This window comes from Strigops habroptila, chromosome 4, assembly GCF_004027225.2.
Source record: "Strigops habroptila isolate Jane chromosome 4, bStrHab1.2.pri, whole genome shotgun sequence".
Taxonomy (NCBI): Eukaryota; Metazoa; Chordata; class Aves; order Psittaciformes; family Psittacidae; genus Strigops; species Strigops habroptila.
The window spans coordinates 85,709,575-85,725,624 of NC_046358.1; the positions used below are offsets into that span (position 1 = coordinate 85,709,575).

Below are 16,050 nucleotides of genomic sequence, written 5' to 3' on the forward strand. Positions count from 1 at the left end.
TCATGTCTGGGCCTTTCTGGTTTGAATGCTGAGATTACACTGGGGTAGCACCTGCAGCTCTGCATGTTCTCTACTGCTGTTTGTCATTGTGAAGAACACTGCCTGTTTATTTTTTAAGTATATTTTGGAGCACATGTGCTGTGTGGGGACTTGGGGACATGCTGGAGGAAGTCATAGAATCACAGAATCCCAGGCTGAGGGGTCCTCAAGGATCATCTGGTCCAACCTTTCTAGGCACAACATGACCTAGACTAGATGTCCCAGCACCCTGTCCAGCTGAATCTTAACGGTGTCCAACGCTGGGGAGTCACCACTTCCCTGGGGAGATTATTCCAGTGGCTGCTTGTTCTCATTGTAAAAAAATCTTGCTCTTGGTCCAGTCGGAATCTCCTCAGGAGTAACTTGTACCCATCACCCTGTGTCTTTCCCTGTGACCCCTTGTAAAAAGGGAGTCTCCATCTTCTTTGTACCGGTTCCAGTTTAAACCATATTCCAGTTTGAACACTGGAATATGGGGCTAAGATCTCCCCTGAGCCTTCTTTTCTCCAGGCTGAACAGTCCCAGCTCTCTCAGCCTTTCTTCACCCAGTCCTTGGATCACCTTTGTGGCCCTTCCCCAGACCTGCTCCTGTCCACACCTCTTCTGTCTAGCAGGGTCCAAAACTGAGTACAGTGTTCCCAGATGGTCTGACAAGTCCTGAGTAACACAGGTAGTGCTGTGGGGCTGTAGTGGCTCTGGTTCATGTACCCATCAGGCTGCAGCGGGCGCAGGGCTTGGGAGATCGTTTCATATTGCATCTTTTCTGGTTTTTCTTGAAGTTTCCATCCTTCACATTTTCCTTGAAGTCTGCTCTCAAGGGGAGATAGATGTTAAACCTCTTCTCCTCGTCCTCCCTCTTCCCTTGTGTCAGGGAGAGGAGAGGGGAAGCTTGCAGGAGCCCAGTCCCTGTTCAGGAGCAGGGTTGGGTGCAGCAGGACACTGTGCCCTTGTCCTGGTAGCTCTCCTGTCCTCTGCTTCAGTTAGGAAACCACTGCAGAGGCCAGCAGCTACATCTGCTTGTTCCTGACTTTGGGGTGCTTTAGCAAGACACGAACTGAATTATAAGAAACTCAGCTTTATGTAAGTTTTTGATGTCCAGGATTTAAGCAGCAAAAGTTCAGCTGCGACTTGTGAGTAGTTCTGGGGAGAAGCGCAGGCCTGGGCTGCTGTTGGCTGGGTTTGCTGGGCGCCAAGGGCACTGTGTTGTCCGCTGGGATTTCTCAATTTTGAGGGTAGTTTTGTGGTATCTGCCAGACGCAGAACACCAGAGATAATCTCCTGCTTACTCAGTATTTGTATTCTTAATCTCAGAGGTTTGTGGAGTGTGGAGATTCAGACAGGGATATTCCAGAACGGTGGTTCCTGCTAGAAAGCACTAACACGTGTTTATGTCGAGGAAAAACTGTCAGTCAGGGTGGGTCTGTGTGCAGTGGGATCGCATTCTGCATGGCTGCACACCAGTCATTACCTGCTGTGTGTGTGCTGGCTCCTTACAAACTGTGCATCACCTCTAAATTAGGATAATAGAGTTTTAATAAGTACAAGCTTTCTTTTATGCATCCTGCCGTTGTGCAATGGGGTTTGTTTGCTGTTTCACTCTGGCCTGTACTCATAACCTGTGTCCTTTTCCCCATGTTGAATTTGGGCTGTTTGCATCTGAGCACTTCAGAGTTGCTTTTCAAATGGATCTGTTACTGAGATGATGTTTTTCAATCCAGATGTTTCATAAGCACAGCTTTTAGTGCTGATGATTCTCTCCTTCATGAGAGTGCAGACAACTCTTCTCTTTGGTTAGTCTTTTAATACACGTTAAATGACTTTTTTCTTTAAACACCAGTGTGAGATTTGAGATCTTGGGGATTGTTGGATTTTGCTCAGGTACTCCAGTGTTTTTTCTAGTAACACATTAACAGGCAGGTCTGGGGTTCAGCTGAAGGAACGTTTTCCACCTCTCCCAGAGATACATACATTTTGCATAGCCCAAGTAAAGGCAAAAAAAAGGGAATATTGCAAAGAAATGATGACAGTTTACTTAAAAAAAACCCACCTGAATGTTTTCATGTGCAGAGAAGCTGCTGCACACGCAGCCATTGAGCGTGCACCCGTGTGGTTATTCTTTCAGTGCAGGCAAATGCAAAGTAAAAAGCTCCAGTGGCCTTTTGTACTTGTGTTCCTGTGCCAGCTTCATCGCTGTGTTTCACACACTTCACACTTCCACAGTTCCATCTTCTGCTGGTGTTTTGATTGAGCAGTCATGGGGGAGGTCTCCTCACTAAAGCGTTGGACACCTGAGATGAGAATTGATGGTGCTTGTTTTGTACCAAATACTCCGTCGTGCCTGTATTTAGCCGTGAAAAGTGTGTAGGTGAATTAGGAGCTGTGTCTGCCTGATGCCCACAGCATCAGCTTATCTGTTGAAATAGAAGCAGTGGTTCTGAGATAAATGAGAAGGAGAAATGTCAGTTCAGCCACAGCCTTAATCTGAGCTTCTGCAGAGCAGAGCTTTAGACTGGTCTTGTGGGGTTTGTGTTGGGTTGTTGGGTAAAAGAAAATATCTTCAATAACTTGTACTGAAGAATCCTTCTATGATGTCTTAATGGGGTGGGAAGGTGGGTGTTTCTCCGGCTACTGTCACACAGCAGTTGGTGCTGCAAGGTCAGTGTAATATCTTGTTCACATTTTTGCCTTTCCAGATGTCTTTGATTTCTATGTAGTGTTTAATATGGACATGTTTCTGGAAAGTACTTTAAATACAGAGTGTTTGAAAACCCCCAACTATTTCTCTGGGGGAAAAAAGATGTGTACCTTCAGGAGTGCTGCTTCATGCTCTTGTGAGTGGCACTTTGCCTGCTGGTGGCAAGTGTTCTAGGCTGTGTGTGGGGCAGAGTTCTGAGCAGCTGCACTTACCTGGGAGCTTTCTCTGTCATCATCAGAACTGTAGCGTTCAAATATGCAAAAGAATTCTTGGCTTAGCATCTTGACGCGTCTGTTTTCCTCTTCTGCTTACTGAAGTAATAGTACTAAATTTATAATAATGCTCTTGGACTTTCCCTCTTCCCTTTAGATCTGAACCACAGTGGTCTAGGATCCCATTATGAAAATTCTCACTGGGGACCAGTCTCTTCAAATAGTGACTCCAGCACAAACTGGGATAAAGTTATTGTAGACGGCTCTGACAAAGAAGCATGGCCATCAATCACTGGCAGTGACCCAGAGCTGACATCAGAATGTATGGACACTGACTCTGCCTCTAGCTCTGGGTCAGAGAGGAACCTCGTGATAATGGCTTCAGGGAGCGCAGGTGGAGAAAGCGATGGCATTCGGAATGGCATTGGACATGGTTCTCAGAATAAGTTTGTGGTTGGTAGCAACAGCAATAATGTGGGCAATGGAAGTATTAGTGGGCCGTGGGGCTTATCCCACGGGACCATAATAAGCACATGTCAAGTTTCTGTGGATGCTCCTGACAGCAAATCTGAAAGTAGCAACAATAGAATGAATGCTTGGGGCACCATAAACTCTTCATCAAATGGAGGGTTAAATCCAAGCACTTTGAATTCAAATGGCAACCATGGTGCCTGGTCTGTATTGGAGAACAATGGACATGCCCTGAAAGGGTCTGTAGGGAGTGGTAATCCTGGCACAAGTATTCAGTGCAGTACCATAGGTCAGATATCTAATAGCCAGAGTATTAACTCTAAGGTGGGTGGTTCAGCCCATGGTTCCTGGGGAAGCCTTCAGGAAAGTTGTGATTCTGAAGTAAATGGTACAAGAAATGTTTCATTCAGTGGGCAACCTCAAAACCTTAACACTGAAATGAATGGACCAAATAACACTACTAACTTTATGACCTCTAGTTTACCAAACTCTGCTGGTTCAGTGCAGATTAACGAACTGCCTAATAATACAGGGCATGGGGCCTGGCGCGTGAGCACAATGAATCATTCTCAGATTCAGGCCTCTCCAGTTTCAAATGGCACTTCCATTTCTCATCTTAGCAATGGTGAGGCGAAAAATGGTGGATCTTATGGTACTACATGGGGTGCCTATGGTTCTAATTACTCTGGAGACAAATGTTCAGGCCCAAACAGCCAAGCTAATGGTGACACTGTGAATGCAACTCTAATGCAGCCAGGCATTAGCGGGCCTGGCAGCACTAACTTTCAAATCAATGGGAATAAAGGAGGAGGGGTGTGGGAGGCAGGGACAGTCAACTCCCAGAACATGCCGTGGGGAAGCGGGAATGGTGCGAGTGCCGGCGGGAATAGAAGAGGATGGGGCAACCCTGCACAAAACACTGGCACTAACATTTCCAACGGGGAATGGAGTAAACTGCCCAGTAATCAGCATTCCAATGAAAGCGTGAACGGCAACGGCAGGAAGTTTACAAACGGATGGAAGTCTGCTGAGGAGGAGGAGCTCAGCAGCCAGAGTCCTGCTGCTCCTCAGCTCCCGGAGCAGACCAGCGCGTGGACCAAAGCAGGTACAGCAGACAGCGAGGGCAGCGCCGAGAGCACTGGGTGCCACGAAGACCGAGCCACTGCGGAAGGACAGAACCGGGAGAGAAGGAAAGTCGACCAGCACGCGTTACTCCAAAGTATAGTGAACAGAACTGACTTAGATCCACGTGTCCTTTCCAACTCTGGCTGGGGACAGACTCCAATCAAACAGAACACTGCCTGGGATACCGAAACATCACCAAGGGGTGAAAGAAAAACTGACAATGGGACAGAGGCCTGGGGGGGCTCTGTGACACAGACTTCCAGCTCAGGGGGGTGTGTGGATAGACCTAGCCCTAATAATAATGATACCTCATCTGTATCAGGGTGGGGAGATCCAAAGTCTGCTACAAGGTGGGGAGACTCCAAAGGGTCAAACAGCCAAGGGGGGTGGGAAGAAGATTCTGCTGCTACAGTAATGGTCAAGAGCAATCAATCATGGGGAAGTGGCAAAGAGGAAAAGTCATCTTGGAATGACGCACAGAAGATCAAACAGGGATGGGCGGATGGACAGAAGGCCAGCCAGGGTTGGGCAGTTTCTGCCGGTGATAGCTGGGGTGAAAACTCAAGAAGTAACCATTGGGGTGAGGCTAAGAAATCCAGTTCAGGAGGTAGCAACAGTGACAGATCAGTATCTGGTTGGAATGAGCCAGGTAAATCAAACTCTGTTTCTTGGGGAGGTAATAATACAAACCCAAATACTTCTTCAGGATGGGATGAGCCTGCAAAGCCTAATCAGAACCAGGGCTGGGGAGACCCTCCTAAATCCAATCAGCCTCAAGTTTGGGGGGATTCATCCAAGCCAATCAACTCTCCAGAGTGGAACAAGCAAGATGTTGGCTCTTGGGGAGCACCGTCTGCCCCGAACAAGCCCCCCGGCTCGGGCTGGCTGGGGGGGCCGATGCCCGCGCCAGCCAAGGAGGAAGAGCCCACGGGCTGGGAGGAGCCGTCCCCCGAATCAATACGCCGCAAAATGGAGATTGATGATGGAACTTCTGCTTGGGGGGATCCGAGCAAGTACAACTACAAAAATGTGAATATGTGGAATAAAAATGTCCCAAACAGTAGCAGCAGTTCAGACCAGCAAGCACAGGTACATCAGCAGCTACTGTCTTCAAGTGCCATGTCTAGCAAGGAGAGCAGTTCGGGTTCTGGTAAGGCTTGGTTTTATGCACTGTTTTCTCCTACCTGTAAAACACTTCTTTAGTTCTTGCTTCATATAACAATATTTTAGCTTAAAGTGGAAAGGGGGGTGCCAGTGAAGTACCATTCTTAGTTAGGAAAAAAACCCAGCAGCAGTGCTCATAGATGTTGGTATTTTCATACAGATTGGAAGATCTGTTCTAGTTTTAAATAGCTTGAGGAGCTCTACTTGAATTCTGGGCTGTGGAAACAGAAAATGTCTCCTAGTATCTGAGGAATGAAAGTATTTTTCTTCATTTTGTTCTAAAACAGTTAAAACTTAATATTGCCAAAGAGCTCCCTCCAGAAGCTTTGGGACAGAATGAAGGGTGATGGTTTACATGGACTTGAGATCAGACTTTCTGATCTTGTAGCTTTGGGAGCAGTGAATAGCAATAATTGCACATGAGCTTGTGTGGTGCTTATGAAGTATTTTGTGCTCTCTCTTTCAAGTGTGGAGAGGAGTAGCTTAAGTCTAATGAGCAGCTCTTAGGAACATCTTGGACATTTCTATTGCCAAAATGTAATTCTTTACATGTGAAACCTGTATTTTTGTGATTATTTTTTTAACAGCTTACAGTTGTGATATGTAAATGTGCTCTAATGTGCTTTTTATTGTGTGTTATGGCTCTAGAAAAGCAAACCACTTGAGTTTCTTTAGGTAGCTTTTAAAATCCTGTTTAAAAACGTGCCAATAACTCATACTGCTTTAAAAAGGTTGGGGAGAGCCTTCTACTCCAGCCACTACTGTAGATAACGGAACTTCAGCGTGGGGTAAGCCCATGGATACTGGTACTAGCTGGGGAGAACCCATCAGCGATGCAGCAGGCACCTCTGGCTGGGGAAACGCCTCTCTTGGTCAACAGGCTTCAAATAAACCCGGTGAGTGCTTCCTTCCTGTGTCATCTCTGAGGAAAGGGTCTGGGCATGGGGAAGCAGCTCTGCAGAAGCTTGACGTTTCTGAGGGCTTGTGACCTTGAAGTAAGGGCCAAGCCAAGGTCTGTGTTGAGGGCAGGCAGTTGCGGCTGAAATGCTGAAGTGCTGGGTTTTTTTCACAACCAGGGCCTAAATCTATGCAAGATAGTTGGTGTGGAGATGACATGCCATTGACAGGCAGTCGTCAGACCAGCTGGGAGGAAGAGGAGGATGTGGAGATTGGAATGTGGAACAGCAGTTCTTCACAAGAAGCTAACTCATCTTTAAATTGGCCACCGTACATGAAAAAAATGCCCACGAAGGTAATGAGGAGCCTGGGTTGAGGTTTCTGCACTGTTGGCATGTCTGAAAGCTGAGTCAGAAAAGTGCTGCCCTGAGAGGGGCCATTAAGCTTTAATCTTCATTCACAACATTCTATGAAATCATTTAAGCAGTAGGTGGTAAACATCTGAGCATCACGGGAATTCCTTTCTGTTTTTAAGGGAATAATGAAAGGTGGAAATAAGCAAGATGAAACATGGATGAATCCATTCATTAAGCAATTCACAAATCTCACTTTTTCAGTAAGTATTTACCCTTACTTGGCTCTGCTGCCTTCCTACTGTGCTGGTTGTAATGCGCAGAGAATAACATGCTCAATTGCCTGGGGTTTGTTTCATGGTGCTTTTCTCTTTACTTCTGTTTGTCTCCCCTCTGTCACCCATCCCTTTGCTTTGCATCTTCATTACAAAAACACCAATTGATTGATGGAAGGTGGTTTTGTGAACACCACCCAGATGTTCACCCAGTACTCTGGGGTTTTACTTAATGTTAACGCACGTATTTTGGTGAAATACCTGTTTTCAGTTGGGTAACAACTAAAGGGAGAAAATGCTTTAAAAAAGCATCTGATTTGTCTCTTTTTTTTTTTTCCCCTTGCAGGTTTGAATGTAAATAGTGTTATAGGAATCTCTTTGGGTTAGCTTTAAAAAATATTACTAAATAATTATGATTCATTTTATTACTTCAGAGAGAATCACCAGAAGAAACCATACAGAGCAATAAGATGGACATGTCTGGAGGTAAGGCTAGGAGAACCTGCCTGACTTTTATTGCTTTCCTTCCCCGTCTCTCTTTTAGTTTATATCCTTCTGTAAATTACTTTTCAAAAACTATATATATCATATGTATATATAGCTATAGCTATGTATAGTTCAAGATGCTTCCCTAAAGAAGAGGAATAGTCTTGCAGAGAAAAAACCTGTGTGCATGTGGGTAATGCTACACACATGAATCACCTGGTTGCTCTAGTGATATTCCCCGTAAATCAAGCGGAGCTGACATGAAGGAGTGTTTTCAGGGTGTGGTGGTTTTGCTTCTTGCAGTGTAAGTATCTGGCTTGCCCTCGGGGTACATCCTTCCCTACACACAGACACGTTCCGAATCCCACAGTCCCTCATTGCGGTTCGTTCTTGGAAACACATTCTCAGTTCTAAGAACTAAATGAATACTGAACGGTTATTTCAGAGCCGTTTAAACCTGAGTGTGAAACGACTTGGGAGCAGTTCTGGGTTTATTTGAATCCAATGACTGTTATGATTCCTCCAGCAAATAAAAAATAGCATAATTCTGAAATACACTGATATTATAATGATAGAGTTTTTATTTGGAAGTGACTGTAGCACTGTACTGTTTATTGTAGTTGCACTCTTCTTATTCCACTTTAAAACAGTATTTTCACTTTTGGGCCATAGTCTAATTGTGTAAAGAAATCGTTCTTTGAATTTTGGATTTTAATATTAATGGGAAGCCTTATATTTAAATTATTTCTTTTTTAAATTTTGAGTTTAAAACGTCAGTTTGGGAAGTGATTCTCTTGCACTGAATGCAGTGCAGGATTAGATGGACCGTTTTTTACTGCTTACATTTTGGTGTTGTAGCTTGCCTGGTGAAATTCATGAGAAAAGATAACTTCAAATTTGCTTTTAATAACCACAAATACTCTACATGTGTGAAGGTTTTTGTTTGGTTGGGTTTTAGCTAATAGGGTTTTTTCTTAACTGAATCAAATTAAAGGGCCTCTGAAATACTACATGAATGTAGGGATGTGGTAAAGATACTACTTCAAAGCCAAGACAATGCTTTTTGCTTTCAAAACCAGACACGTGGCATTCACAACTGGAAACTCCCGTTTGGACAATTAAACTTCCTTGGTTTTAAGAACTGAGAACAGCATTTTTGTGGAGTCTAGCAAAGCCTGCTGACGCTGTGCTGATGCCAAGTTCTCAATTGTCTACAGCCATTGATCCATAGTGTTTCCTTTCCCTTTTCAGTAAAGCCCAGAGAGTTCAAAGCTAAACTGGTGTTTTCTTTCATTAGTCTCTAGCTTGAGAGCAGCATCAGTTCAGCTCTTCAGAAGCGCAGGCTGGTGCTGGCGTCTGGAATACTGCAGGATCCTGCAGTGCTGCAGTCACATCTCTCACCTTTTCCCAGGGTTATTGCCAGATAAGCGGATGGAGATGGATAAGCACGGCCTCAGTGTGGGAGATTACAACCGTGTGGTTGGAAAAGGCCCTGGTTCTCGTCCTCAGATTTCCAAAGAGTCTTCCATGGATCGCGGTCCTTACTTTGATAAGGTCAGTAGTGTCCCGCTGGTGGACACTTGTAAACTTCTTTGACTCTGCATTCAAAGTAGTTACCTGTGTGCTCCTTAGCTTTCTGCATTTAGTGGAGAGGAAAATTGGGGCTTTCTTGTTAATCCATAAGAGATGTTTGTTCTTTTTAACTTACTGATATATATAATACTAAGCACTTTCTGTAGCCTCTTTGCGGTGCAAATGACTAACCGGATTTCTTTTGTTTTCTGCCTATTTCCTGCTGGTGCTGGACTGTCTGTGACTCTTCCCTTCTGTTCCTGGCAATGATTTCTCCCTTCTGCTTGCTTGCTGGCTGGGTGTTGCGCATCGGTTTGTCTGTCCCATCAGGATGGCATTGTAGCAGACGAGTCCCAAAACATGCAGTTTATGTCCAATCAAAACATGAAGCTTCCCCCTTCAAATAATGCACTACCTAACCAAGCCCTTGGCTCCCTAGCAGGGCTGGGTATGCAAAACTTGAATTCTGTTAGACAGGTAAGGCTGTGTGCATATCCTTGGCATGTTACTTGACAGCATTTAATGCCTTTTGATATAACATCCTACCTATGTGATTGATGTGTTTAATTTCTAATTCAAATGCATAGGGGTGGGAGGAGCAGCAGAAGAGCTTTACTGTCACTGACTGTCCTTCCTTTCCCCAGAATGGCAATCCCAGTATGTTTGGTGTTGGTAATATAGCAGCACAGCCCAGGAGCATGCAGCAGCCTCCAGCACAACCTCTTAATTCATCTCAGCCTAATCCACGTGCTCAAGTGCCTCCTCCATTACTATCCCCTCAGGTAAGGAAGTACATAAAACATTCTGGGTATAAACTACCAAAATGCTGCTTCAGAAAATTGGGGTTTGTTTATGGGTGTTGCTGATGTTTATTCTGTAAATATTTGAAAGGGTATTTGGCTTGGGGAGTGTTTCAGTAACCAGGCAGCAGTTGCCAGAGGTTATGCTGTATCTGGTGTAACTGGTGGCACATTACTGTCACTCACTCTTCATACTGGTGCATTTTGCAGGTTCCAGTATCATTACTGAAGTATGCACCAAACAACGGTGGCCTGAGCCCACTTTTTGGCCCACAACAGGTAGCCATGTTGAATCAACTGTCCCAGTTAAACCAGCTTTCTCAGATCTCCCAGTTACAGGTAAGCTAACAGAGCTGGTGGCTCAGTTCTCTTTGAAAGTCTTAAGTAGAGACTTCACGTCAGCTGTAAACCGTTCTCACAAACCACCACCACCAAACACTGTCTCCTAGCGGTTGTTGGCTCAGCAGCAGAAAGCGCAGAATCAAAGAAGCATGCCTTCTGGTGGTCGTCAGCAGCAGGAGCAGCAGGTAAATAAAAACCTTTCTTACTCACTTCTCAAACTATCTTTAAAACCTGTTCTTTGTCCTGAGCTGCCTTTCTTGTTAGAAATGGTATTAACGTGTGCAAGAGCGAATGGGAGTTTTGACAAGCTCTAAAGGAGTGGCTTAACTTAAGGCTGGGGCTCTGCTGTGTGTAGATGCTCGGAGCACAAAGATGCATTTCCTGATCTTTCTTTAAATGTGGAAAAGCTTTTTGCCAATTTGTATTGTAACTGCTCTGTTTTTTTAAGGGTCGATCTCTTAGTATGCAGCAACAGATGATGCAACAGTCCCGTCAGCTTGATCCAAACCTGTTAATGAAGCAGCAAACTCCACCCTCTCAGCAGCAGTCACTCCATCAACCCTCCATGAAATCCTTCCTTGAGAATGTCATACCCCACGCTACTCCTGAGCTGCAGAAAGGGCCATCGCCAATAAATGCATTCAGCAGCTTCCCCATAGGTGGGTTTTTCCACACTACCTTCATACAGTTAATGCTTACAGAACACCAAGTCTTTCTTCTCACGTTGCCTGTCTCCTCTGAAAATAACAGGGACCGTAATCCTGTTAGCACTTACAGTTCTCATGGAATTGATAATTCTTTGGGGCTTATCCAGTTATCTTTGTTCACCAAAGAACTTGTATCACAAGTACACTCCTTCCCTGAAGTGACTGTATTTCAGTGCAAATGCTGTACATTCTTAAAGAATGTCTGTCTCCTTTTATTTCTTTTTTCCCCTCTGGGCCCCAAGGATGATACAAAGTCCTTTTGCAGTTAGAATTCCTGGAGCTAAAGGACTTTTAGAAGTAGAATCCATACAAAGAATCCATTGAAATGCTCTTATTACTTTGGATTTTAAAAACCTTTTCAATGCATCTGGAATTGCAGAGGTAGAGCAAAATGTTCGTTTCCCCTGTGGTGCTTTTGTCCAGGCAAGAAAGCTTTTAGCTCTGCATTTTTAAAAGAATGGTTGTCTCATTTCAGGCAAAATGTCTGAATGTTTATAAATACAAACATCTCCTGTTTCTTTCTCCCCACATTTCCAGGCTTCTGTCCAATTTCTACTTCAGAAATTCCAGGCTTGTATATTTTCTCCTTACTTTAGGTCCCTTTTTAATGCTGTCTTATGCTTACTACAGCTGTTTACCATTTACCTCTGTTCCTTATCCCTATTTATTTCCTCCAATTTGCTTTTCTTCTGTTTTATCCTAATCTGGTCGTTTCTGTTGGGCTGATTTCCTTTGCATTCTCATTGCCCTTCGTAGAGCAGTTTGTTTGGTAGAGACTGCTGCTGAAACCCTTGTGCTTACAGGTGGAGTGTGATGGGGGCAGTGGGCCTGTGCAGGCCATGCTCTTGCCCTGCATGTGGCACACTGCGGCTTTGCTTATGGCCAGTCTTAAGTCCAGGCTGCTGCTTACTAGTTGCTGGTGATGATTGGCATCAATAACTAACTCCTGCTTTCATTCAGAGGGCAACACATAACACTGAAGCTTGTTCAGCTGTTAGAGACACTCTGCTAGTTCTAAGGAAAGCAATATTTAACTTTCTCACCCAACTTACTGCATCCTGCCTACATGAGGTTCCTTTTTGTTTCATTTCTCAAGTTGAATTGTTGTGTACTACTAAGAAGCTGCTTTCTCACCTTAATCCTTGCCACACTGAAGGAACCTGCAGTATATGAGACATTTTCTCTGAGGCTTTTGGAGGTGCTGCTTTTCTGGCATTCACATCTGCTCATGCCTAAACTAAACCCAACCAAACAAATGAAAAACCAAACCGGCTTCTCTATGGCAATGAATATCCGCTCAGGAACAAGGTTAAGCACTGGTTTTCAGCGTTGAATGAAGGTGTTTCTGGTAGAGATTTGAGACGTTCCCCGAGTGTCTCTGGCGCTAAGTTAAAATGTTGTGCTGGTTTGTGTTCAGAACTGGAGTAAATAGATCTGAAGTGCTGGAAACATAGCCAGGTATGGTTGGGAATTAAGGATTCTTCCTGACCTGGAAAGGGAGCAGGCATGACAAAGTCCAGAGCATGGGCACAGTTGCCCAAGCCCAGAGTAGCTGGTGCTCACAGGTATTTGCCTTCACTTGGGTTGGCATTGTGTTGATTCCCCAGCAGATAAACGTTTTGAAATACAGACAACAGCTTAGAAGAGGCAAAGACAGGTTGTGTTTGGTTTCTCTTACTGTGGTTTCACTGTTCAGAGTGAGGAGGGTAAATGGGGAGGGGGTGGTATTGCTTGTGTGGTTCCATGCAGTCTGTGCTGGTGTGGGTCTGAGGCTGGCGAGGTGTCCTGAACAGCCCAGATAAGAAGAGGAGTGAGGTTGTAGCTGCAGACACCAGGTCATACCTTCTGCTGAACAGGGATGAGTACAGACACCCCAGTGAGAAAAGTGTCCATTCTAAGTGAGTGTAGCTCTCTAAGGGGCAGTTCCTCTGCTCCGTCCAGATGACATCAGCTGTGCTGCTGCTGTGCTGGTATTTGAGCTTCTCAGACTTGCCAACAGCTTCTTCCACTGCCCTTTTTGCATGAAGACATCAGCTGAGAACTTCCGGGTGCTTTGCATTGCTTAGCTTAGCTTCTGTCTGGAGTAAGTTCACTGTATTAAATGCTAGAATGTTTCTCAAAAACAGAGACTTGGAAGCATGAAACAACTGTAGTAACATGCTCTTAAATGTTCATTAGGACAGCAGTGGTGATTAGCAGAAGAAAACCATTCAGCCTGTATTTCATAAGCTATATATGTTTCTAGGAATGAACTCAAACTTGAATGTAAACATGGATATGAGCAGTATTAAAGAGCCACAATCTCGCTTGAGGAAATGGACTACAGTCGACAGCATTTCTGTGAACACATCCTTGGATCAAAACTCCAGCAAACATGGTATGTTGAACAGCATTTCACATCTCACAGCCTGTTTTCGCCTTCTGGCTCTGACATGCAGGTCTGCTGTGGTTAGGCCTGGAGGTGTAACTACTGTGTTGCTCATAGCTCAGAATTTGTATTGTGTTGTCTGTGCCAAACGTGCTGCTTGTCTCCTCCAGCAGCCCAGAGCTGCCTGCGTGTTTTTACTTACAGAAGTGATCTTGTGATGGGATTTAGTAGAAACATGTGGAATGCCTTTTCCAACCAGACTTGTCTTTAAGTGTGACTGCTCTCCTAGCTTTACCTTGATCTGGACTGGAATGCTTCCTGTCTTCTGGAACCAAAAGCCTTAGGTTTTCTAGCTTGGTTTCCCCGCACCCTGCTGGCCTTAAAGCGGTTTATGGGGATTTAACTGCGGTCATGTCTCACATTTTTGATTACAGGTTCTGGTTGTGAATGTGTACATTCGCATTTTAAAAACAGGGAGAGCTTAGAAGGATAGCCCAGTACCAGTGCTGTACTCAGTGTTGGAGGAGGCAGAGGGCTTGGTTGCTTCTTATTTCATCCCACTAATCAGGATTCGTATGACATTTAAACTGTTTCAGTTGCTTGAAATCTCATCCAGTTAAAATGTGAGTCTATCGCACAAAGGTTCTGTGTCTAAAGATAGTTATGTCTCCAGCCTCCTGTTACTGTTCAGTCTTGAGATTGTTGGGATATTTATAGAGTTGTCAGCTGCTTTACTACTGTGAAATGACGCTGCCTTATGTGTCTAGGGGGGGTGTCCTGCCACTGCACCTCTGAACCTCATCCGAAGTTACCCACAGCACTCAGTGCTGCTGTTACTTTAGCGGGGGTGATGTTTTCTGAGTAGCATCAGGATTTGATTATTTGAACTCCATATCACATCGAATCCCCAGTAAAAGTCCTCTGTTCCCTCAGAACCGTAGAATGTCTTTGGCTTTGCTGCCTGATGACTTTTCAGCTTCTCCTTACAGGACTTGTACAGACTCCATGCGATGCTGTGCTCTGCTTTCATTCGTTCCTCTGCCTCCAGTGATTTCTACGTTCATTTTTTTGCCCTGCCAGGAACATGAGTAGGAGTTGCAGAACTTTGCAGTAGCTCAAGATCCTTCACATTTGGTTAGATGCTTCTTCCAGGAGCCCTCCCATCACAGAATATTCTATGATTCTATTCACAACCCCTGTTAACCAGTTAGGTCTCACAGAAAGCTCTTGCCCTCTTGAATTAGTATTTTACTTACTAAATTTAAGTATACTGTTCGAATGAAATGAATTTATGATTTTACATTCTTCTCCTGAATTATTCAGAGGCATTTCATTTTAGATCATATACTCCTGTCTGACTTCCTATATAACTTGACATCACCAGAGGACAGTGTGCTCCTGTATATTTCATGAATGCTTTACAAGGGTACGTCCTTACATAGAGAGAGAGAGAAAATGTAAGAATTGGCTTTGAAAAATACTTACTTTTTTATTACTAGGTGCTATTTCAAGTGGTTTCAGGCTGGAAGAGTCTCCGTTTGTTCCATATGACTTTATGAACAGCAGTAATTCACCAGCCAGTCCCCCTGGATCCATTGGGGATGGCTGGCCCCGTGCCAAATCGCCTAACGGCTCTAGCAGTGTTAACTGGCCTCCAGGTACGTGTCCTCACGGCGGGCTCTGCTGCTTCCCTGGGCACTGCAGGTGAGGGGCAGGGGAACGGCCCTTGGGAAAGCACTGAGGGGGTGCTTTGAGCAGAGCCACAATGAGCAGTGGTTTCATTGTGCAAAGAGAAGTAGATCTCCCTGCTTCGAGATTGTACCCTGGGGAGATGGGACCAGAAAAACTGAAGCGAAGACTAGATCAAGTAAATGAAACGCTTAAATGTTTGGGCTTTTCAGTCATTAGGAGATGTGTTGTTTAGACAGATGTTTCCTGTTGTAAAACAGCAAGTCAAAATAAGCTTCTCTCCTGTGTGTCCATTCCTAGAGTTTCGGCCTGGTGAGCCATGGAAAGGTTATCCAAACATCGACCCTGAAACTGACCCTTACGTCACTCCTGGCAGTGTCATAAACAATCTGTCAATTAATACTGTGCGGGAAGTTGACCACCTCAGGGACAGGAACAGTGGTAGGTTCAATGCTGCGCTCTCCATCCTGTACTCATCCTCCTTCGGGCGCAGAGAGGGACTGTTTACTTGGAGATGGGTTTGTGCTTGCTCATCTCCTTGTTTATCTGCCGTGTTGTGGATTTTGGGGCTGAAAAGCTCATCTTTGGCTCAAGCCCTGCTACTTGATGCAATGCAGCAGATACTCTAGGAATGTGGGCAGTGAGTGGACGCTGCTGATGTGTAATCGTTAATTAATGTGTAATTCTGATGTAATGTTGCACAGAGAGGCTGTGGGGTTGAAAGTAGGCGAGCAAAACTTGGCAGTCCAGCCACTGCAGTAACGACGAGCTCTGCTTGCAGAGTGCTGCTGAGCGTGCTTGTCACCACAGCCTTTGGGTGCAGGATGGGGACTGAGAACAGTGGAGGAGGTTCCT

The 16,050-nt window shown here is 44.8% G+C and overlaps 1 protein-coding gene across 11 annotated transcripts in view; it reads left to right on the forward strand.

Moving 5' to 3' along the window:
• TNRC6A (trinucleotide repeat containing adaptor 6A) overlaps positions 1-16,050 on the forward strand; it is a 65,771-nt gene that overhangs the window by 44,950 nt on the left and 4,771 nt on the right. For 8 of the 11 annotated variants that reach the window (XM_032919899.1, XM_030483245.1, XM_030483241.1 and 5 more), the window contains 14 exons: positions 3,104-5,692; positions 6,438-6,602; positions 6,783-6,958; positions 7,139-7,219; positions 7,666-7,717; positions 9,129-9,271; positions 9,620-9,766; positions 9,934-10,071; positions 10,300-10,428; positions 10,539-10,616; positions 10,880-11,090; positions 13,384-13,515; positions 15,006-15,164; positions 15,496-15,636. In XM_032919899.1, coding sequence (XP_032775790.1) covers positions 3,104-5,692; positions 6,438-6,602; positions 6,783-6,958; positions 7,139-7,219; positions 7,666-7,717; positions 9,129-9,271; positions 9,620-9,766; positions 9,934-10,071; positions 10,300-10,428; positions 10,539-10,616; positions 10,880-11,090; positions 13,384-13,515; positions 15,006-15,164; positions 15,496-15,636 — 4,341 coding nt within the window. The other 3 variants (XM_030483247.1, XM_030483252.1, XM_030483251.1) reach the window with 2 other exon arrangements.